This window comes from Schistocerca americana, chromosome 6 (genome assembly GCF_021461395.2).
Source record: "Schistocerca americana isolate TAMUIC-IGC-003095 chromosome 6, iqSchAmer2.1, whole genome shotgun sequence".
Classification (NCBI taxonomy): Eukaryota; Metazoa; Arthropoda; class Insecta; order Orthoptera; family Acrididae; genus Schistocerca; species Schistocerca americana.
The window spans coordinates 107,413,479-107,439,214 of NC_060124.1; the positions used below are offsets into that span (position 1 = coordinate 107,413,479).

General features: G+C 42.4%; 1 protein-coding gene across 1 annotated transcript in view; it reads left to right on the forward strand.

Annotated features, from left to right (window-relative positions):
* The window catches only part of LOC124619455, an 88,272-nt gene that overhangs the window by 20,057 nt on the left and 42,479 nt on the right, over nt 1-25,736 (forward strand). Inside the window, exons 2-3 of the mRNA XM_047145851.1 lie at nt 6,427-6,525; nt 21,598-21,704. Of these exons, the coding sequence (XP_047001807.1) occupies nt 6,439-6,525; nt 21,598-21,704 (194 nt within the window). The 5' untranslated portion in view covers nt 6,427-6,438. The remainder of the gene's footprint in view (nt 1-6,426; nt 6,526-21,597; nt 21,705-25,736) is intronic.

The following is a 25,736-nucleotide window of genomic DNA, read 5'->3' on the forward strand; positions in this document are numbered from 1 at the left end:
TTTGAAGAGTAGTCCTCCCGAATGTAATCTAAAAATACAAAAGTCAGATAACATGCCAACTGACACTTGCCTCCTTGTACCCGTCAACACAGTAAACTTGCTCACTAAGATATTGGTCATGTTTCTGCCTCAGTTTACGCGGTCGCCCTAGTTTCTAGTCAAACTGTGAGAGCGTTTTGGTTCTGAGCCGTAAGCTGACGTCCCGGGTTCAGTTTCCGGTACCGACAGGGATTTTTCTTGGTGGAAGGGATGGAACGGGCTGAACCCAGCCTCTTGATGACAACTGAAGAGCTTAGATGATGATCCGCGCAGTGATCGGCCAAGATGTGTCATTACTCCAGAAATCATTGCAAAAGTGCACAAAATGGTCATGGAGGATTGCCGATTGAAATTGCGTGAAATTGCTCACGCTTGCCAGATGTCATAGGAAAGGATATATCACGTTTTAACTGAAGAATTAGAAATCAAAAATCGTCTGCAAGCTGGGTGCCGCGACTCTTGACGCTGGAGCAAAAACGCATGAGAACGGACATATCGGAACAATGTTGGCCCATTTTTGGAGAAACGAACAAGATTTTCTGCGCCGATTTGTGACCATAGATGAAACTAAACATAGATGAGACTAAACAACAGTCAAAGCAGTGGAAACACGCTGATTCTCCGCCACCAAAGAAAGCAAAGACGATTCCTTCGGCGGGAAAGGTCATGGCATCAGTGTTCTGGGATGCGAAGGGGATTCTGTTTGTAGATGATCTCCCCACTGGGCAAACAGTTACCAGAGAAATACTATGCTAACCTCCTGGACAAATTGCAACAAAAGATACGCGAAAAAAGGCCAGCTTCAGCAAGGAAGAAAGTCATCTTCCATCAAGACAATGCGCACCCACACACATGTGGCATCGCCATGGCAAAATTCCACGAACTATTGCCGCGCCCGCCTTATTCACCTCATGTGGCTCCGTCAGGCTTCCATATTTCCCAACACTGAAAATTTTTCTTGGTGTGCGAAGATTCACTTCAAACGAAGAATTGATAGATGGAGTTCACAACTATTTTGCAGACCTGGAGGAAACACATATTCGAGATGAGATCAAGGCGTTGGAACATCATTGGACCAAGAGCATTAATCTACAAGGAGACTACATTGAAAAATAAAAAAAGAGTTTCAGTGATGTTAGCACTTTTTTTTCCTATTCCGTTCCGAGAGCACCCTAGTATTTGTGTATTCTTCTTCTTCTTCTTCTTCTTCGTCTTCATCTAGGGAGTTATGTAAAGTTCTAGGTTTTGTCGAACGTTAGTGAAGATACTTATTCACATTTTCACCACTTTTTTTATTTTCCATCCAGTCTTGGTAAAACAACCAAATTTATGCATCAGTTTTCTGCATATCGCTAAAGAGTGTCTTCTTTGGTGCCTACACAACCTTCATGCTGAGCACTGCCCTCACAAGGGATGTCTTTCGGCTCGAACGGGAATTCGAAGTTAAGCATCTGTAGACAGGTACTTCTCACATTTCGAATTACACCAGTGACGGTGTCTCATTGTGTTGCTCTTGGTTTGTACCCAACACCACTTGCAGTGAGCTTAACACACCGCTCAATCCCTTCCCGCGGCAAGAAGTTGACGTATCTAGTATGTGTGTGTCAGTATCATATACAGCGAAAATGAACGAAACCATTAATGTTTGGCACGGTTTAAACATTGTCACATCCAAGTTACGAATGCGTTATCCAAAGGAAGACGGTGTAGGATAGGATGGTGACACTTCCGCGGTCGTTATGGTGGATCTGATTATTCAGAAACCTGAATGTGGAGAAAAAAGACGTAATGAACATCCATTTCGAGAGAACAAGGCAATCAAAGAACTGGAGATGAAATGTATTCTATCCCAATCTGACATGGCAAAGAATGAAGGAAAATGTATCCATTACTGGCGTCTGCAAATTTCGGCTGTGCAAAAAGCAAGAGAAATTTTTCACACAAAGTTCAAATGTTCTGCAGCTTTCATAACACGTCTCAAGAAAAATGCAAGATGTGCCATAGACACATCACTGTTTTCATGACAGCCGGATATGTACAGGAAGACCAACAAGATATTCGTTAGTCCGGGACCCGTTTCGTCTAAGAAGTAAACCAGAAAACTGCCAGAGTCCAGATATAGCAGCCATACATTTGGAACACTGATCAAAGTGGATTTAGTTATGAACTAGCTTCTGTCACTATATAATCCAAAAAGAGGTAAAAATTAACAGTTGCCTCGGTCCAGTATACACACAACTCACTGGTATAAAGTAGTTCTCGGACTTTCGATGAGTGGACACATAGCAAAGATACTGTATATTTGTCTTCAACACAAAACTTTCGTCCAGAATGTTAGAAAGGCTGTTGAAGACAATCTTCGACCGAACATACATTTGGATGCCATCATAAATAGGAAAATGGGAAAAGACCGTTTAAAATACTTTTTCGTGACTGTTGGTAATGACAATGTCGCAGATAACCTGAACTCTATACTACTATGTAATTCTTGCAGTGGTCAGAAGCACACAACAATAATAAATGATTTATAATTTATGATCATACCACCAAAAAAATTGTGTAAGCCTCTTGGACATATACTTCTTTTTGCAATATTTGTATGAAGTGTGCTGACTGACCGACTAACTCATCACCTCCCAGCCCAAACCACTAAGAATAGTACTTTGAAATTTGGAGAGGGTGTTTATCTTATACTGTAGGCATCGTTTAAGAGCGGATTTTTCGAAATTCCAGCACTATTAGGTTGAAATAAGGGATGAAATGTTTTTTGAAAATATCTCTATTAAGGTAATTTTGAAGCTATAACTACGACAATTGATGTGTGGTTTTACACTGTGTGTAGATTTACACATGAGAAATGGGCATAACAACATAAAAATTCGATTAAAGAAAAACAAAGAATGTGCAGCCCGTACAGTCTAAGCGAGCGAAGCAACGGGCACTAAATCAGCATAACAGACTCTACATGGACTCTCTGCAGTGACTTCTACACTAAATAAGGGAACTGAATTTTCTTAATGGAAATGCATTTTGTTATTCACAACCAGCTGTCTACTTCAATGTATCATCCTAAGCTTCATTATTCCTGGCAAACAGCTGGGTACAATAATACAACACATGTTGCTGAATTCAAGACTGTGATTCAAGTGGTATTTGATTTTGCAGCTCAAGAATGTCTTTCTGATATTACTTTCCCAAATGTGCCTTTTGTCTGTCTGTATACTGTGTCATGAGTATTGTTGAAGAAGCAGGTACTATAAAATAAATAAAATAAATAAATAGAAATATATTGTTATTTTGATATTGATTATTCTATCTGTATGATGGTGATTGTGATTGCAATTGTATTTGCTTATCTGGAACGTGGACGTTTAATTATTCGGTATCAGACGCTTGACAATGGCTTTTTCGTAAAGGCAATGTTACTCGTAGTTGACCGTGAAATAAAACTGAAATAATCGGACTTCGTAATTAAATCGTTTCCAAAGACTGCTGCGGTAGGTGCGGACTCATAATCTAAATCTCAATAGTATAATAATTTCCCAGCCATGCCAATACGTTGTACAGAGGTGATTGTCTACTAAACATAAAAAAGTTACACACTTAGTTAAATCAGATATATTCAATGAATAAGCCTACAGTTCATAATCCTACTTACTTTTATAAATATAAATTCTTTACAGAATCGAGTGCCTAGTGTGGTTGCAACTCGCAGTATTCTTCTATAACATGAAATATGGCGGTGTGCCAGACAATAAAAAAATACGTGCTTCTCGCACCACTTCAACCAGAGCTCTCCCTTTCTTAATCAAACATAAGAGTAACGTAATTGTGCTTTTGTTTTATCAGCGACACAGCGCTGCAGTTGTGTGCCATAGGCTTTATTTATTTGTCACTGATTATTTATTTAATTAGTGTTTCGCGTTTCCGCGGAAACTCACGCTCGGCATGCAAATGTGCCTTTATAGTACGTTTTAAATTCTGATAGTAGATAAACAGAGTAATCGAATGCTTTCACCACCCTAATCACAATGGCACGTAAAGCTTCTAAATACAATTGGAAAACTGAATTCATGATCGATCCGAGAGTTCTCTTGCCAGTCAACAAATTCGTAAAACATTCCGAATGCATTTTCAAAACAAATTACTGTTTCAACGTAAAAAGTCGCACTTGGCTCACTTTCTGTCCGTAGCACAAAGACTAACATACAAATTCGCCCTGCCGCTGTGGCCGAGCGGTTCTAGGTTAGTTAGGTTTAAGTAGTTTAAGTAAGGGGACTGACGACCTCAGATGTTAAGTCCCATAGTGCTTAGAGCCATTTGAACTATTTGAACCATTTCCAAACAAAGACTGTCTCACATGAGCCCGTGCAAAGAATAAATTGCTTTTGGAGTGTATGACAAACGATATATTACAGAAATAAGTTCTAGGCTGTTCCAGAACCAGTACTTGGTCAAATTAGCATTTAGAAAAATTTGAAAATGTGTGGTAAGATCTTATGGGATCAAACTGCTGAGGTCATTGGTCCCTAAGCTTACACACTACTTAATCTAACTTAAACTAACTTACACTAAGTACAATACCTATGCCCGGCTACACCGCGCGGCAAATTAACATTCATACATATTTTATGGCATATATGCTTGAATAGTTACAAACAGGACACACCTCTTAAAATTAGCAAAATTTACAAAATAAATAATTACACATTGCGGTATATAATTTTTAAATAGAGTTTTGCGAAAATTACGGTGTAAGCCACGGGCCGGCAGGAGTGGCAGAGCGGTTCTAGGCGCTTCAGTCCGGAACCGTGCGACCGCTACGGTCGCAGGTTCGAATCCTGCCTCGGGCATGGATGTGTGCAGCGCTGTCCTTAGGTTTAGTTAGCTTTAGGTAGTTCTAAGTTCTAGGGGACTGATGACTTCAGAAGTTAAGTCCCATAGTGCTCGGAGCCATTTTTTGTAAGCCACGTTGCCAAAATAATAAACATTGTATATTTTCTTTTATATGACTTTTTTGTGAAAAAGAAATTATAACAGCTTTTGATTTAATTGATAATAAAATGTTATAAGAAGTTTCGTAACCAAATGTTGTAAAGTGGAAAATGTATGTCATTTATGATCAAATACAACAAATGGAAATTATAGCATAATTGTTGTTGTTGTTGTTGTTGTGGTTTTCAGTCCTGAGACTGGTTTGATGCAGCTCCCATGCTAATCTATCCTGTGCAAGCTCCTTCATCTTCCAGTACCTACTGCAACCTACATCCTTCTGAATCTAAATTCACTCTTGATAACGACGTCCTCCTGAGTAGGCCCCGCCCAGAGATCCGAATGGTTCATGGGGGGGATAATTAACTTCTTTAAAATGTAAAAGAAAAATAAAGTCTGCAAAGTGTGAGGTTTTAATAATATTTCCATACAATACACCGGTCCCATAGGATCGCCTCTTGTGCTTCAGACTTACAATTTAAGTAAACAGTAGTTGAGAAAAGGATGGAGACGTAAATTTCGTCAAACAGTCTAGCTATCTTAATCTACTATTGACCAAAGATCCCCATTAATCTGGTTCGTTATACAACGAAATCATGATTATACCCAGGTGTGCACTTGAAACAAATATACAGCCAAGAATGTCTTTCTTCGGGGCTCCAAAAATATGGATATCGTATGAGGAGAGATAATGACGGTACGGAGATGGTGTAAGGGTTTCTCAGAGACCCTCGTGCACCATAATCGAGAGAACCTAGGTCACATGTAGGCAGACAATATCCTGCAACAGAATGATGCCGCCCGTCAACATTCCTGGTCTTTTGGACTTCAGGCCACGCTTCAATTTTTGCAAAGAGTCCAGGTTCCACTCTGCACTAACTGTGACGCCGTGTTCCTGAAAATCAATGAAAAGCGTGTTCTAGCTGCCAAGGAAAAAGATCATAGTGACTCTGCCGGAACTGGCGTCCCTGTTATTTCGATTAAGCTGCAGTAGTTTGGTTCAGAAGTCCGTACATATATTTCATACAGTCCCCATCTCTTCCCACGATTTTTCCATATTTTTGAGCCCTCAAGAAAGACATTCGTGGCTGTCGATTGTGTCAGAAAAAGGATTGCGCGCTTGGGCACAACCATGATTCCGTATGCAACCGCAAACATTTTCCCATGAAGAATTGACCGTCTTGTCTCAAGCAGGGTAAATGAATTAAAAGTTCTCGCTATCACTTTTGAAATAATGAACAGTTTACTTAGATTTTTCCCGTGTGTCTCGCTTTCATTTGATTATCCCTCATAGTTCCCTTCCACACTGTGAAATATTCTGTAATAAGGTAGAGAGATATACACACCTTATGCAGCCCTACCAACGGCTTTTACAACTGCTTGTGTGTGTTTCAGCGCATCACAGCCATGTTACGTGGAACGCTTCCGCTGTTCCTGGGAGCAGCGCTCATCGCTTTTGGGAGTACAAACGCCTTCATACAACACCCTCCCAAGGTACGTCTGCAGCACACAGTCTGGAGGAAAGTAGATCGCTATTTGTAGGTCTTTTTTTGTGTGTGAGAATGCACGCTCTCGAGGTGGTAACATCGAGTAAAATGTTCTTGAGTTTCCAGCAGCATCAAGTGGTTAAAGTGCCATAAACTTTCAACTAGCACACCTTGGTTATGTCATTTCAGCTGAAAATGGCCAGGGAGTGCTTGTTAGAAAGCTCATCGTATTTTAACCACTGTTACGGCTGGAAACCCTAGAACAATTTATTCTTTTTATATAGTTTAACGTTGATACCTTATACATTGAAGAAGCCAGAAATCAACCAACAAGAATACAAAATATAGCACAAAAAATACGATAGATCCACTACTAATCAAGCAGATAACACTAAATAACAGGAAAGTAGAAATAGTGAAACAGTTTAAACACCTAAGAGAAATTATGAAGTACAGCCTGGATGAGAAACCTGTTTGGCACAAAAGAACTATCAAAATGACAAAAGCTCCAAAATTAACACAGTCCACGTACAAAATAAAATTTCTGTCAATCAAAACTAAATTGAAACATTTCAAGACGGTGGTTCAACCACAAGCGACATACTGAAGTGAAATTCTTTTCAAAGACATTGAGGATAACAGAATCGACAAAATCCTAAAAGCAGAGAGAAGAGTAGCTACAAAATGCTTAAATAAGAAATATCAAAAAGGTGGACAATGGCAGATAGTGCCAAAGAAGTGGTATACAGCGGAGTGGAGCTCATTGCAGGTACCATATGGAAAAAAAGGTTCTCTACTTTTTTTGTCAAATTCTGAAGTCATCACAAACCACATTATCAAGAAAAACTATAGAAACTTTGCAACATAAAACAAAACTTAGGATGGATAAAGGGAATCAGAGAGGATATGAATAAGCTAGAATTTGCAAAACAAAACAGAAATCTTAAAGAAACTGAATAAACATAAATATAAGATTCAAACCAAAAATTGGCAAGTGAGAAAGAAAAGAAAGGTGTTTCAGATGATGAACGACAAAGATCAGAACAAATAAGAAGGTACTTGGCAATTCCGAAAGAAAACCTATTGAGACATATGACCAGAAAATGATTGACTGACATGGTCCAGTGAGCTCATAAAAGCAGAGGAAGAAGAAGTTTAACTATAAACCGAGTAATAGGTGCAACGATAAAATTCCGTGTGCAGACACTTAAAATGAGGCAGGACATGCAATTACAACAGCCACAGAAAAGCCATGTAATGGAGTCTGTCGTCAAATGTTTCTTTTAAAGAGAAGATCAAGGAATGTTGCCGTATAGCTGCTAAGATGAGTGATATGATAATAATTGCCAGTCGTCTTGAACAGGCCAGATGGAGAAGCTGACGAGTTCTTCACAGAATTTGCGAGTGACTTTCTACACATTTTACCATAATTAATTTAGCATAATTTACGTAGATTCTTTCAGTAAATGAAGGTACTACGTGACTGGAAAAGAGTATAGGTCATAAGCCTGTATAGAAAAGATTTGACCAAAGAACAGTCTGCAGTTCGTTGGGAGGATACTAAGAAACTGTATCTTCTCAACCGAAGAGAATGTAACCAAAACCGAACTCGTGAATCTCTGTCTAGCAGCACGACCGGCTAGCCTCGCGGTCTAACATCTACATCTACATCTACATTTATACTCCGCAAGCCACCCAACGGTGTGTGGCGGAGGGCACTATACGTGCCACTGTCATTACCTCCCTTTCCTGTTCCAGTCGCGTATGGTTCGCGGGAAGAACGACTGTCTGAAAGCCTCCGTGCGCGCTCGACTCTCTCAAATTTTACATTCATGATCTCCTCGGGAGGTATAAGTAGGGGGAAGCAATATATTCGATACCTCATCCAGAAACGCACCCTCTCGAAACCTGGCGAGCAAGCTACACCGCGATGCAGAGCGCCTCTCTTGCAGAGTCTGCTACTTGAGTTTGTTAAACATCTCCGTAACGCTATCACGGTTACCAAATAAACCTGTGACGAAACGCGCCGCTCTTCTTTGGATCTTCTCTATCTCCTCCGTCAACCCGATCTGGTACGGATCCCACACTGATGAGCAATACTCAAGTATAGGTCGAACGAGTGTTTTGTAAGCTACCTCCTTTGTTAATGGACTACATTTTCTAAGGACTCTCCCAATGAATCTCAACCTGGTACCCGCCTTACCAATAATTAATTTTATATGATCATTGCACTTCAAATCGTTCCGCACGCATACTCCCAGATATTTTACAGAAGTAACTGCTACCAGTGTTTGTTCCGCTATCATATAATCATACAATAAAGGATCCTTCTTTCTATGTATTCGCAATACATTACATTTGTCTATGTTAAGAGTCAGTTACCACTCCCTTCACCAAGTGACTATCCGCTGCAGATCTTCCTGCATTTCGCTACAATTTTCTAATGCTGCAACCTCTCTGTATACTACAGCATCATCCGCGAAAAGCCGCATGGGACTTCCGACACTATCTACTAAGTCATTTATATATATTGTGAAAAGCAATGGTCCCGTAACACTCCCCTGTGGCACGCCAGAGGTTACTTTAACGTCTGTAGACGTCTCTCCATTGATAACAACATGCTGTGTTCTGTTTGCTAAAAACACACAGCTGGTCTGATATTCCGTAGGCTCTTACTTTGTTTATCAGGCGACAGTGTGGAACTGTATCGAACCCCTTCCGGAAGTCAAGAAAAATAGCATCTACCTGGGAGCCTGTATCTAATATTTTCTGGGTCTCATGAACAAATAAAGCGAGTTGGGTCTCACACGATCGCTGTTTCCGGAATCCATGTTGATTCCTACATAGTGGATTCTGGGTTTCCAAAAACGACATGATACTCGAGCAAAAAACATGTTCTAAAATTCTACAACAGATCGACGTCAGAGATATAGGTCTATAGTTTTGCGCATCTGCTCGACGACCCTTCTTGAAGAATGGGACTACCTGTGCTCTTTTCCAATCATTTGGAACCTTCCGTTCCTCTAGATACTTGCGGTACACGGCTGTTAGAAGGGGGGCAAGTTCTTTCGCGTACTCTGTGTAGAATCGAATTGGTATCCCGTCAGGTCCAGTGGACTTTCCTCTGTTGAGTGATTCCAGTTGCTTTTCTATTCTTTGGACACTTATTTCGATGTCAGCCATTTTTTCGTTTGTGCGAGGATTTAGAGAAGGAACAGCAGTGCGGTCTTCCTCAGGAAACAGCTTTGGAAAAAGGTGTTTAGTATTTCAGCTTTACGCGTGTCATCCTCTGTTTCAATGCGATCATCATCCCGGAGTGTCTCGATATGCTGTTTCGAGCCACTTACTGATTTAACGTAAGACCAGAACTTCCTAGGATTTTCTGTCAAGTCGGTACATAGAATTTTACTTTCGAATTCACTGAACGCTTCACGCATAGCCCTCCTTACGCTAACTTTGACATCGTTTAGCTTCTGTTTGTCTGAGAGGTTTTGGCTGCGTTTAAACTTAGAGTGAAGCTCTCTTTGCTTTCGCTGCTGCTTCCCGAGCAGGAAGGCGAGCCGGTCCTCGGCAAGAATTCGCTCGGTTGAATGCTGGCTGATTCCCCTTACTCCGCCTCAGTTACACTGTGTCAGCGATTGCTGAGCAAACACCGTTTCCACGTATGTGTACACCATAATTATTCTACCTCGCAAACATTTGGGGTTACATTCGTCTAGTATGAGACTTTACCGTGGGGGCCCCTGGGTACAGTGGGCGGCGGTGGGGCGGGTGGACTGCCGCGGCCTGTTGTGGGATTCTGAACCACTGAGGGCTACGGCTGGACGAAGCCTCTCCGTCGTTTCTAGGCCCCTGCTTAATACATTCACTACATAATACACCTGTCTAGCAAACGGCTTTCAAGTCATGCCAAGCAGGTACGCGGCTAGGTGCCGTGAAGTCGGATTAAGTAACTGTGGGAGTGGACGACTGCGTCACGAAGGCAGCACAGGTGATGGTCCTGTTTGTGCACAGTGACACCGACAGCTCATCCCTTCTTTTAGACGCAATCACCCACAATGCACAGGGGTGAAGCTGGGTTTCAGTAATGGAGATCGGACGAGTCGGTGCAAATTAAGGTTGTTTTTGAGTGTGACCCGAGTCGGAAGAATTCACGCAGAAGAGGTTTCAGGCCTGATGACATCTTCTCCAGAATCTGGAGATCAGGTAAGCAACACATAATAGCGTGCATGGTATTTGGCTGCAGTTTTGATGAACAGGGAGCTTGGCTCCAGGGTGTTACTGGAGGGGTGGTTTTTGGTTGCCCTTTGTGCCTTAGGCGAGGGCGAATCTTATTGAGTCTTTTCTCTTGCACATGCTATCAGAGATTAAACTTAACTGCAAATAATTTTTCTTGTAAGCTGCGTCTCTTGTCTGCCCAGCGATTAGTCGAGGGAAGGAACGGGTACAGTGCTCCGAGCACAGGTGGTGAGCCACAGAGAGCAAAACTTGGTGATTCGGCAGCAAGACTGCGGCGGTTTTTAATTTCTGCTTAGTCATCGTGATAGCAGACTCCGAACTTGGTCCGAACTTCGCAGCTTTCGTTCTACTTGGTCACTCTCCCTAAAAGCTATTCATTGTGTAGATCCGGTAGAGGACACACTCAACGTCTGGACCTCAACTGACACAGTGGGGAGAGTTTCTGTGGACCACGGAGATAGACACCGGGAGCACAATATTTGCATCCGCTACCAGCGTTAGGGCGTGTGTTCTAACCGCATCCCTACTTTTTTTTAATCATAACTAGCCAGTCAGTCACAGTAAGAACTGCGCAACGAGAAGCATCGTTTGCACATTAGAGGGAATAGAGACCACATTAGGGAACGAGTGGTGAAGTTATCTGTAATATCGGTAAAGTGGAGAACAGAACTTAGTCAATGGTGTCAGGCTTCTTTCTTTCGTTATTCCGTCATAGGTAAGAGGTCATTCATTGACTGGGTTGGGGATTGTGAGGGGTGTGAACCTGGATGTGACAGGGAGAGGGGGGGGGGGGGCGGAGAGGGGTTATAAATCATTGCATTGAATCTCTCATGGTCTCTTTACTGAGCGGTATAAGGATTCACAGCTATTATGGATCGTAAATCGACTGCTTCACATGGCAGTACATATGTTGCACACAGAGCGGCAGTTAGGACCATCACCACTGAGTCTAGTGATGGAACACGTGCGGTCTTGAGGGCAGTAATGTTCGTTTATGCGTTTCACAATGTTGAGGAGAACGTCAGCTACTGGAGGTATTGAGGTGTCGTGCACTGCCTTAACCCCAGTCTTCGTGGCGCGTGGGGGAACATCTGTTGAGCAGAATGGCTCAAGAGCATCATCCAACTTCTGATAGTGATCCAGCGAAGCCTGTAAGATGAGCTATCGTATTTGAACAATCCCAGAATTTTTCTCAGGTTGCCCAGCAATCTCTCCATGATGCTCAATAGCAATAATACAGTAGTTCATAAGCGATAGGGTTTACAATTCTGGACCATTTAACCCAAGGGGTGGCGCAGTGATATGACGCTCGACGTGCAGTCGAAATAGTCATGGCTCATGTCCACTTCATCGAAAGAAACGTTTTCCTTCGTTTCCCTAAATCATGAAAATATAAAGAGAGTCGTTTTGTAAAGAAACGGTCGATTTTCTGCCGTATTCAAATCCAGTCCTAAAATGTGCCTCGTCACTAAAAATCTCGTTGTGGACAATACATAAACCCCTAATCTTTATTTTCATTGACTATTTGAAGGTATTTTGTAGTGGAGAAATTAAACTGTAAATGTGACACAGGCACGTCTATTGTCGACTTTGAGCACAATTTGGGGGCTGCGTAGTAGGCAGAGAAGGCCAAACAAGAAACCATTCGCAACAATAGCTGATGGTAGTGCCAAAGATTAACTGTAAACGTGGCATCTGACATGTCTGCTATCGATTCAATGAGCAATTTGCAGAACTACATAGTAACTAGAGGAGCCTAAAAGAAGATACTGCAATGGCTGTCAGAGAGAATCCATTCGTTAGTACATAACATTGTGCTTGCGACATAATACAGCGTTTGATATTTATAGTAAGTGAAAAACGTTTGTTAGGTGATCCCACACGATGTAATAACGGCATGCTATCATTCCACGACGAGGAAGCGTACAGACCATGCATTACGCCGCGCGGGGTAGGGAACGTTGACCTCAGCAATTTGGTCGCATAGGAACTTACTGCAAATTTCCAATTTAAGAGTCTTACGCAACTGTTTAAAACAACCAGTACTGACAGAAACAAGCACGCCACGTTCCACCATTTCGCCCAACAGAATGACTCAGCCCTTGGACCTTTGTAAATCGCGACATGTTCGGAGAAAAGCGGCTAGATATTTGTAATTCGCTATTGCCGTGAAAGAGAGTACTGTCATAATAAGAAAATTATACCCAACAAAAAATGCATTATGGCGACTCTAAAAGTTCTGCATCTGTTGACTGCTTTCGAGTTTCGCACTCGCTGCGAGGTTTACGGAAAACACATTATTTTGAGGCCTCTTTTCAGCAAGACTCGGGATAAAATACCTTTTCCCACAAATTCACGATCAAATTCACAGAAAAAAAAACAAAAAAAAAAACGAAGGAGATGTGTCACCTTCATGCTATACGTGACCGTTGCTCTGATCATACACTACTGGCCATTAAAATTGCTACACCACGAAGATGACGTGCTACTGACGCGAAATTTAACCGACGGGAAGAAGATGCTGTGATAGGCAAATGATTAGCTTCTCAGTGCATTCACACAGGGTTGGCGCCGGTGGAGACACCTACAACGTGCTGACATGAGGGAAGTTGACAACCGATTTCTCATACACAAACAGTAGTTGACCGGCTTTGCCTGGTGAAGCGTTGTTGTGATGCCTCGTGTAAGGAGGAAAAATGCGTACCATCACGTTTCGGACTTTGATAAAGGTCGGATTGTAGCTTATCGCGATTGCGGTTTATCGTATCGTGACATTGCTGCTCGCGTTGGTCGAGATCTAATGACTGTTAGCAGAATATGGAATTGGTGGGTTCAGGAGGGTAATACGGAACGCCGTGCTGGATCCCAACGGCCTCGTATCACTAGCAGTCAAGATGACAGGCATCTTATACGCATGGCTGTAACGAATGGTGCAGTCACGTCTCGATCCCTGAGTCAACAGATGGGAACGTTTGCAAGACAACAACCACCTGCACGAACAGTTCGACGACGTTTGCAGCAGGATGGACTATCTGCTCGGAGACCATGGCTGCGGTTACCCTTGACGCTGCATCCCAGACAGGAGCGCCTGAAATGCTGTACTCAACGACGAACCTGGGTGCACGAATGGAAAAACGTCATTTTTTCGGATGAATCCAGGTTCTGTTTACAGCATCATGATGGTCGCATCCATGTTTGGCGACATCGCGGTGAACGCACGTTGGAAGCGTGTATTCGTCATCGCCATACTGGTGTTTCACCCGGCGTGATGGTATGGGGTGCCATTGGTTACACGTCTCTGCCACCTCTTGTTCGCATTGATGGCACTTTGAACAGTGGACGTTACATTTCAGATGAGTTATGACCCGTGGCTCTACCCTTCATTCGATTCCTGCGAAACCCTACATTTCAGCAGGATAATGCACGACCGCTTGTTGCAGGTCCTCTACGGGCCTTTCTGGATACAGAAAATATTCGATTGCTGCCCTGGCTAGCACATTCTCCAGATCTCTCACCAATTGAAAACGTCTGGTCAATGGTGGCCGAGCAACTGGCTCGTCACAATACGCCAGTCACTAATCCTGATGAACTGTGGTATCGTGTTGAAGCTGCATGGGCAGCTGTACCTGTACATGCCATCCAAGCTCTGTTTGACTCAATGCCCATGCGTATCAAGGCTGTTATTACGGCCAGAGGTGGTTGTTCTGAGTACTGATTTCTCAGGATCTATGCACCCAAATTGCGTGAAAATGTAATCACATGTCAGTTCTAGTATAATATATTTGTCCAATGAATTTCTTCTTGGTGTAGCAATGTTAATGGCCAGTAGTGTATTACAACTGTGACCAGATATTTCGCATCTCGACTGGCCTTGAAAGGCGTCAGGCATTCTACCCGTCATCAGACGTTACATAATAAGATAAAAATACAATTTCTGTGGCCACATAAGATACATGCTTATAATTCATAACATAATATGGAACTTTAACAAATTGTGTCGAATACGCATTACGTTGGCGCTTGTGGAAAACGAGTTTCAGAAATAAATCTACATCTACATCTACATCTACATTGATACTCCGCAAGCCACCCAACGGTGTGTGGCGGAGGGCACTTTACGTGCCACTGTCATTACCTCCCTTTCCTGTTCCAGTCGCGTATGGTTCGCGGGAAGAACGACTGTCTGAAAGCCTCCGTGCGCGCTCTAATCTCTCTAATTTTACATTCGTGATCTCCTCGGGAAGTATAAGTAGGGGGAAGCAATATATTCGATACCTCATCCAGAAACGCACCCTCTCGAAACCTGGCGAGCAAGCTACACCGCGATGCAGAGCGCCTCTCTTGCAGAGTCTGCCACTTGAGTTTATTAAACATCTCCGTAACGCTATCACGGTTACCAAATAACCCTGTGACGAAACGCGCCGCTCTTCTTTGGATCTTCTCTATCTCCTCCGTCAACCCGACCTGGTACGGATCCCACACTGATGAGCAATACTCAAGTATAGGTCGAACGAGTGTTTTGTAAGCCACCTCCTTTGTTGATGGACTACATTTTCTAAGCACTCTCCCAATGAATCTCAACCTGGTACCCGCCTTACCAACAATTAGTTTTATATGATCATTCCACTTCAAATCGTTCCGTACGCATACTCCCAGATATTTTACAGAAGTAACTGCTACCAGTGTTTGTTCCGCTATCATATAATCATACAATAAAGGATCCTTCTTTCTATGTATTCGCAATACATTACATTTGTCTATGTTAAGGGTCAGTTGCCACTCCCTGCACTAAGTGCCTATCCGCTGCAGATCTTCCTGTATTTCGCTACAATTTTCTAATGCAGCAACTTCTCTGTATACTACAGCATCATCCGCGAAAAGCCGCATGGAACTTCCGACACTATCTACTAAGTCATTTATATATATTGTGAAAAGCAATGGTCCCATAACACTCCCCTGTGGCACGCCAGAGGTTACTTTAACGTCTGTAGACGTCTCTCCATTGATAACAACATGCTGTGTTCTGTTTGCCAAAAACTCCTCAATCCAGCCACACAGCTGGTCTGATATTCCGTAGGCTCTTACTTTGCTTATCAGGCGACAGTGCGGAACTGTATCGAACGCCTTCCGGAAGTCAAGAAAAATAGCATCTACCTGGGAGCCTGTATCTAATATTTTCTGGGTCTCATGAACAAATAAGGCGAGTTGGGTCTCACACTATCGCTGTTTCCGGAATCCATGTTGATTCCTACATAGTAGATTCTGGGTTTCCAGAAATGACATGATACGCGAGCAAAAAACATGTTCTAAAATTCTACAAGAGATCGACGTAAGAGATATAGGTCTATAGTTTTGCGCATCTGCTCGACGACCCTTCTTGAAGACTGGGACTATCTGTGCTCTTTTCCAATCATTTGGAACCTTCCGTTCCTCTAGAGACTTGCGGTACACGGCTGTTAGAAGGGGGGCAAGTTCTTTCGCGTACTCTGTGTAGAATCGAATTGGTATCCCGTCAGGTCCAGTGGACTTTCCTCTATTGAGTGATTCCAGTTGCTTTTCTATTCCTTGGACACTTATTTCGAGGTCAGCCATTTTTTCGTTTGTGCGAGGATTTAGAGAAGGAACTGCAGTGCGGTCTTCCTCTGTGAAACAGCTTTGGAAAAAGGTGTTTAGTATTTCAGCTTTACGCGTGTCATCCTCTGTTTCAATGCCATCATCATCCCGGAGTGTCTGGATATGCTGTTTCGAGCCACTTACTGATTTAACGTAAGACCAGAACTTCCTAGGATTTTCTGTCAAGTCGGTACATAGAAGTTTACTTTCGAATTCACTAAACGCTTCACGCATAGCCCTCCTTACGCTAACTTTGACATCGTTTAGCTTCTGTTTGTCTGAGAGGTTTTGGCTGCGTTTAAACTTGGAGTGGAGCTCTCTTTGCTTTCGCAGTAGTTTCCTAACTTTGTTGTTGTACCACGGTGGGTTTTTCCCGTCCCTCACAGTTTTACTCGGCACGTACCTGTCTAAAACGCATTTTACGATTGCCTTGAACTTTTTCCATAAACACTCAACATTGTCAGTGTCGGAACAGAAATTTTCGTTTTGATCTTTTAGGTAGTCTGAAATCTGCCTTCTATTACTCTTGCTAAACAGATAAACCTTCCTCCCTTTTTTTATATTCCTATTAACTTCCATATTCAGGGATGCTGCAACGGCCTTATGATCACTGATTCCCTGTTCTGTACATACAGATTCGAAAAGTTCGGGTCTGTTTGTTATCAGTAGGTCCAATATGTTATCTCCACGAGTCGGTTCTCTGTTTAATTGCTCGAGGTAATTTTCGGATAGTGCACTCAGTATAATGTCACTCACACTACATCTAGGCAGACATTTTCTTTTATGAGAGTTTATTCAAATTAAGAAGCAGCCTGCTGACGTGATTCACGACGGCACATACCGGCTGAGATTGCCTTGGCCATTAGGAGTCACCGACCAAAGGCACGTAGCGCACTGCACCGTCGCAGCCGCGGGAACAGTACTACGTAATTACAACGACCTGCTCGAAATTTATCAGTACCAGAACACGGACATTCCCTCGTCCCCAATTGTTCGTCACATCAAAATTTGCTTTCACTCTCGTGCTTGACGACTGACAATGGAAGTTAGATGAAATAACAGTACATATGACAACGGAAGCGTATTTTCTCTCTACAGCTCCCTGTAGTACCATGGAGATCAGTTCCTGATGTCTCAACAGATGTCCTGTCATCCTGTCCCTTCTCCTTGCCAGTGATTTCCACATATTCCTTTCCTCTCCGATTCTGCGCACAACCTCCACATTCCTTATCAGCCCACCTAATTTTCAGTATTCGGCTGTAGCAGTAAATCTCAAATGCTTTGATTCTGTCCTGTTCCGGTTTTCCCGCAGTTCATGTTTCACTACCATACAATGCTGTGCTCCAGACTTATATTCTTAGAAATTTCTTCCTCAAATTAAGGCCTATGTTTGATACCAGTGACTTCTCTCGGCCAGGAATGCCCTTTTCGCTAGTGCTAGTCTGGTTTTGATGTGCTCTTTGCTCCGCCCGTCATTGGTTATTTTGCTGCCTAGGTAGCAGACTTCCTTAACTTCTATTTCGTGACCATCAATCCTGATGTTAACTCTCTTGCTGTTCTCATTTCTGCTACTTCTCATTACCTTCGTCTTTCTTCGTTTTACACTCAGTCCATACTCTGTGGTCATTAGACTGTCCATTCCATTCAGCAGATCATGTAATTCTCCTTCACTTTCACTCACGATAGCAATATCATCACCCAATCGTTTCATTGATACCATTTCACCTTGAATTTTAATTCCACTCCTGAACCTTTCTTTTATTTCCATCACTGCTTATTGATGTTCAGATTGAACAATAGGGGTGAAAGGCTACATCCCTGTCTTACACGCGTTTTAATCCGAACACTTCGTTCTTGCTCGTCCACTCTTATTATTCCGTCTCGGCTCTTATACATATTCTGTATTGCTCGCCTCTCCTTATAGCTTACCCCAATTTTTCTCAGAATTTCGAACATCTTGCATCATTGTCGAATGTTTTTTCTAGGTCAACAAATCCTAGGACCCTGTCTTGATTTCACTTTAGTGTGGCATCCATTATCAACCGCAATGTCAGAATTGCCTCCCTGGTGCCTTTAGGGCGTTTCCTAAAGCCAAACCGATCGTCATTTGAACACCTCTTCATCTTCAATTTTCGTTTCCATTCTTCTGTATATTTTTCTTGTCTGCAACTTTTATGCATGAGGTGTTAAGGTGCCTGTGCGATAATTCTCGCACTTGTCAGCTCTTGCAGTCTTCGGAATTGTGTGGATGATATTTTTGCGAAAGTCAGACTGTATATTGCCAAACTGAGACATACTACACACCAACGTGAATAGTCGTTTTGTTGCCACTTCCCCTAAGGATTTTAGAAATTTTGGTGGAATGTTATCGATCCCTTCTTCGTTATTTGATCTTAACTCTTCCAAAGGCCTCTTAAATTCTGATTCTAATACTGGATCCCCTATCCCTTCCAATTCGACTTCTGTTTCTTCTTCTATCATATCAGACAGGCGGCTGCTGTGGCCGAGTGGTTCTAGGCGCTTCAGTCTGGAACCGCGCTGCTGCTACGGTCGCAGCTTCGTATCCTGCCTCGGGCATAAATGTGTGTGATGTCCTTAGGTTAGTTAGGTTTAAGTAGTTCTAAGTCTAGGGGGCTGATGACCTCAGATGTTAAGTCCCATAGTGCTTAGATCCATTTGAACGATATGAGACAAATCTTCCCCTCGTAGAGGTCTTCAATGTACTCTTTCCACCTATCTGCTCTCCACTCTGCATTAAGCAATGGAACTCCCATTGCACTCTTTATGTTACCACTCTAGTTTTTAATTTCCCCGAAGGTTAATTTGACTTTCCTATATGCTGAGTCAATCCTTCCGACTATCATTTCTTTTTCGATTTCTTCACATTTTTCATGTAGCCATTTCGTCTTAGCTTCCCTGCAATTCCTATTTATTTCTTTCCTCAGCGACTTGTATTGCTGTATTCCTGAATTTCCCTGAACATTTTTGTACTTCTTTCTTTCATCGATCAGCTGAAGTATTTCTTCTGTTATCCTTGGTTTCTTTACACTTACCTTCTTTGTATCTCTGTTTTTCTTTCCACCTTCTGTGGTTGTCCTTTTTAATAACTCCCATTCCTCTTCAACTGTACTACGTACTGGAATATTGTTTATTGCTCTATCTACAGCCTTAGAGAACTTGAAGTGTATCTCATCATTCCTTAGTACTTCCGTATCTCATTCTTAGCATATTGATTCTTCCTGACTAATTTCTTACACTCCAGCCTACTCTTCATCACTAGTACATTGTGATCTGAGTCTATATCTGCTCCTGGGTACGCCTTACAATCCAGAATATGCTTTCGGAATCTCTGTGTGACTATGATGTAATCTAACTGAAATATTTCGTATCACCTGGCCTTTGCCAAGTATACCACCCTCCTCTTGTGATTCTTGAACAGAGTATTCGGTATTTCTAGTTTAAATTTATTACATAACTCAGTTAGACTTTCTCCTCTCTCATTCCTTGTTCCAAGCCTACATTCTCCTGTAACCTTTTTCTCTACTCCTTCCTCTACAACTGCATTCCAGTCCCCCATGACTATTACATTTTCATCTCCCTTTGCGTATTGTACTAGTCTTTCAATATCCTCATATACTCTATCTCTTCATATTCAGCTTGTGACGTCGGCATGTAAATCTGAACTATCATTTTCGGTGTTGGCTTGCTTTCAATTCTGATAAGAATAGCCCTATCACTGAAGTGTTCACAATAACACACTCTCTGCCCTACCTTCCTATTCATAATGAATTCTGCTCCCGTAATACCATTTTCTACTAGTGTTGATATTACAGCATACTCATCTGACCAGAAATCCTGGTCTTCTTTCCATTTCACCTCACTGACCCATACTATATCTAGACTGAGCCTTTGCATTTCCCTTTTCAGATTTTCTAGCATCCCTACCACGTTCAAGCATCTGACATTTCACGCCCCGATTCGAACGTCATCCTTTCATTGGTTGTTCATCCTTTTTCTCATGCTCACCTTCCCCTTGGTAGTCCCCTCCCAGAAATCCGAATGGTGAACTATTTCGGAATCTTTTGCCAATGGAGTAATTATCATGACACTTTTCAAATATAGGCCACATGTCATGTGGATACACGTTACGTATCTTTAATTCAGTGGTTTCCATTGTCTTCTGCATCTTCATGCCGTTGATCATTGCTGATTCTTCCGCCTTTAGGGGGTGTTCCCCAACCCAAATGCAGGAGAGTGCCCCTGAAACTCTGTCCGCTCCTTCGCCCTCTTTGACAGGGCCGTTGTCAGAGCGAGGGTGACTTCCTATGCCGGAAGTCTTCGGCCGCCAATGTCAAGCTTATCTGTGTGAATAAAAGTTAATCCATGTGAAGCCATTGCTTCATGATACTAAATTTTTATTTTACTCTGGTGGGTAATACATAACACATTTAATTGTGATATTAACTCGCAGCTGCAGAATCTTCCTGATATGACTAGTTGGTGGCATATGAGGATTTGTGGCGGCCCGGGACTCGAAACAGGAACATCCGTAATTTAGCACAGTTTCAAGATCGTCACCAATGTCTTTTTCTTCCGACATTGTTAAAAACAAGTTTTACAAACTTCAATAGGAATAACAATAATCGTAATACTAAGGTTAACTACGTTTGTATCCTTGAGCCGGTCGGGGTGGACGAGAGGTTCTAGGCGCTACAGTCTCGAACCGCGAGACCACTACGGTCGCAGGTTCGAATCCTGCCTCGGGCATGGATGTGTGTCATGTCCTTAGGATAGTTAGGTTTAAGTAGTTCTCAGTTCTAGGTGACTGATGACCTCAGAAGTTAAGTCCCGTAGTGCTCAGGGCTATTTGAACCATTTCATTTATCTCCTTGAAAGCATGTGGTGGAAATCCAAGTAAAGTTGCGATCGATGGGATCGTAGACACTATGATATACTGAAGTTTGGGTCGGTTCTGGTAGCGTGCTCCGGAAGCCAAAGTGGCTGAAGTGATCGCTCGCGACAAGCGGGAAATATGGATTCGAGTCCCAGTCATTCTTAACAGTAGATAATATCTTCACACTTAATTCAGTTAATTTCAGAAAGAATCCGACACTGCGATTAAATTTCATAAATTTACTACAGCTTCTAGATCGTTAGCGATGTTCAAAATAAACACCCCTCTACGTTGAGTGATGTCCACCACAAAGTGTTTTCTGTTTGTTCGCAGGAGGCACTCCTCCCTGATGTGCTTCTGAGGGAGGTGGTGGATCGCATGGGTAAGGATCTCGCGGACGCGGCAGACGCTGCCTACATCGACTTCCCCGATACCAACAGGTGAGTACCCATTTGTCCAACACGGCATATACGAGATGTGCTCTAAGAAATAAAGTTAATTTTTGTTTGCTGAAAATAATTTATTTATTCATCTGCATCAACGTTGTCCTCTTCGAAATAGTCACCATTGAATATTATAAGCCGGCCATTGTGGCCGAGCGGTTCTAGGCGCTTCAGTCTAGAACCACGCGGCTGCTACGATCGCAGGTTCGAATCCTGCTTCGGACATGGATGTGTGTGATGTCCTTAGGTTAGTCAGGTTTACGTAGTTCATAGTCTATGGGGCTGATGACCTCAGATGTTAAGTCCCATAGTGCTTAGAGCCATTTAGAACCATTTTGAACAATGCTAACTCTTCCACCAAACCCAGAAACACTTTTGGAATTCCATCTCTGGGGCAACTTTTAGCACTTAACGGTGCGGTTTTAGTCTTATTTTTACGCGTGGTCTAGGGGTAGCCTCCTTGATTAGTAATAAATAGCCCACACACCCCCGGCTCACATCCCGCCACTGCTCAAACTTTGCATAAAGTCATTAGCAACGGCAGCCGAAGACTTCCGGCATGAGAATTCACCCTCATTCAGCCGATGGCGGTGTCAAACAGGGCGAAGGAGCGGATAGAGTTTCAGGGCACTCTGTTGTCCTTGGGATGGGAAACTGTCAATAAAGGCAAAAGAAAAGGTAATGATCAACAGCATGAAGAAACAGAAGGTAATGGAAACCACTGCATTAAAGACACATACAGTTTACCCACAGGATATGTGGCCGGTAATTGAACAAATGGTTTGATGATCTCTCCACTGACAAAAGATCGCAGACTAGTCCCACATTCAGATCTTCGGGAGAGGTCTTTCAATGGGGAGGTGACCACTAGGAAAACTGAGTAACTAGCGAAAACGTGTCGGGGTGTGGAATGTCATAGGTTTTAACGTGGTAGGGAAGCTAGAAAATCTGTAAAGGGAAATGCTAAGGCGCATTCTAGATATAGTATGGATCAGTGAGATAAAATGAACAGGATTTCTCGTCAGATGAGTATAACGTAATCTCAACAGCAGCAGAAAATGGCATAACGGGGGTAGGATTCGTTGTAAATAGGGGTGGGGCAGAGAGTGAGGTACTGTGACCACTTCAGTGATAAGTTCGTTCTCATCCGAATCGACGGAAACCCGCTACCGACAATGATCGTTCAGCTACACACTCTGACGACGCAAACTGAAGATGAAGAGACAGAGAAAGTATATGAGGATATCGAACAGGTAGTTCAGTACGGCCGTGTGGGATTAGCCGAGCGGTCTATGGCGCTGCAGTCATGGACTGTGTGACTGGTCCCGACGGAGGTTCGAGTCCTCCCTCGGGCATGGGTGTGTGTGTTTGTCCTTAGGATAATTTAGGTTAAGTAGTCTGTAAGTTTAGGGACTGATGACCTTAGCAGTTAAGTCCCATAAGATTTCACACACATTTGAACTTTTTTTTTTTTTTAGTTCAGTACGCAAAGGGAGGATTGGACTGCGGTTGTAGGGAAATGATTACAAGTAAGCGTTACGGGAGAATGTGAGCTTGGTAGTAGGAATGAGAGAGAGGAGAAAGACTAATTGAGTTCAGCAATAAATTTCAGCTACTGATAGCGGATACTCTGTTCCACAATCACAAGAGGAAATAGTGTACTTGGATAAGGTCCCGACATACAATAAAGGTTACAGATGGATTACATCATGGTCAGGCAGAGCTCCTGTAATCAGATACTGGATTGTAAGGCGTACCGAGGAGCAGGTATAGTCTCAGGTTACAATTTAGTAGTGATGAAGAGCAGACAGAAGACACTAGACAGGCAGAACAAATGCACAAAGAAGTGGGATGCTGAAATACACTTGAAGTTCTCTGATGCTATAGATACTGCGGTAAGGAACAGTTCAGTCGCAGCTCAGTTGAAAACCAGCGGACATCTCTAAAAAGGGCAGAAGTTATAAAGAAAAACATAGGTACAAAGAAGGTAACTGCGAAGAAGGCATGGGTAACACAAGAAGTACTTCAACTGGTCGATGAAAGAAGGAAGTACAAAAATATTCATGGAAATTCAGGAATACAGAAATACAAGCACACAGGAATTAAGTAAAGGGAAGTACAGGGAAGCTAAACCGTAAAGGCTGTGTGAAAAATGTGAAGAAACGAATGTCGAAACGACTGAAACAGCAAAGTGAGAACAGTCTTCGGTGAAATTAAAAGCAAGGATGGTAACATTAGGAGAGCAATGGGAATTCCACTGTTAAATACAGAGGAGAGAGTTGATAGGTGGGAAGAACACATTGAAAGCCTCTATGAGGGGGGAAAATATGTCTGAGAAGAAGAAACAGGAGTCGATATAGAAGAGCTGGGGGATCTAGTATTAGAATCAGAATTTAAAAGAGCGTTGAAAGACTTAGGACCAAATAAGGCAGAAGGGATATATAATATTCCAAGCTGGTGTTCAGAATGTATGAGACTGCGATATAGCATCTGACTTTCGGAAAGATATCACCCACACAATTCCGAAGACTGTGAGAGCTGACAAGTGCAGGAATTGTTGCGCAATCAGCTTGATAGCTCATGCATCGAAGCTGCTGACAAGAATAATTTATAAAAGAATGGAATAGAAAATTGAAAATGTGTTAGATGACGATCAGTTTGGCTTTAGGAGAGGTAAGGGCGCCGGAGAGGCACTTCTGACGTTGCGGTTAATAATGGCACCAAGCCACGTTCATAGGATTTGTCGACCTGGAAGAAGCGTTCGATAATGTCAGATTGTGAAAAATGTTCGAAATTCTGAGAAACATAGATGTAAGCTACATGGAAAGACGGGTAATTTACAATCTCTGCAATAACCAAGAGGGAATAATAAGAGCGGAAGACCGAAAACGAAACGCTCGCATTAAAAAAGGTGTAAGACAGGGTTGTAGTCTTTCACCTTTACTGTTCAGTCTATACATCGAAGAAGAAATGAGGGAAATAAAAGAAAATTTCAAGAGTGGAAGATAAGATTCGCTGATGACGTTGCTATTCTCGGTGAATGTGAAGAAGAATTACAGTAAATGCTGAATGGAATGAAGAGTCTAATACAGTCTAGTACAGAATATGGATTGTGAGTAAATCGAAGAAAGACAAAAGTAATATGAAGTAGATGAAATGAGAATAACTTAACATCAGGATTGGGGACCATAAAGTAGATGAAGTTAAGGAATTCTGGTATCTAGGCAGCAAAATAACCCATGACCGACAGAGCAAGGAAGACATCAAAAGCAGAGTAGCACTGGCAAAGAGGGCGTTCCCAGCCAGGAGGAGTCTGTTAACATCAACCATAGGCCTCAATTTGAGGAAGAAATTTCTGAGATCGTCCGTTTGGAACACAGTACTACATGGTAGTGAAACATGCACTGTGGCAAAACCGGAACACAAGAGAATAACAACATTTGAGATGTGGTGCCACAGAAGAATGTTGAAAATTAGATTAACAGGTAAGGTATGCAATGAGGAAGTTCTCCGCAGAATCGGCGAGGAGAGGAGTCTATGGAAAGTGCTGAAGAGAAGAAGGAACAGAATGATAGGACGTCTATTAAGACATCAATGAATAACTTCCATTGTACTAGAGGGAGCTGCAGAGTGTAAAAAATGTTTATAAAATGATGGTATTTTGAGGCTTTTTATGATTTGGAACAGAAAAAAATCACACAGGGCCATTTCCATGAATATGAACGATGGGATAGCACTTCATTACTGTCTTTCAACAAAGCGTCACGAACAAGGAATGATTTCGAAGCAGGTGTATTATAGTGGAGCAGAACCAATGATTTTTTTTTCGATACAAATCCAGCTGTTTTTTTTTCGCATTGTTTCTCGTAGGAGGCGTTGAATGTGTAAGTGGTACTCCTTATTGATCTTTCAAGGTTGTGGTAAGAGCAGTTTGTGTACTTTACCGTTAAAATTAAAGAAAACAACGTCCATTACTTTCATATTTGACGGTATTTGTCGAGTTTTTTCCTGTCTTGTCGATCAAGAATG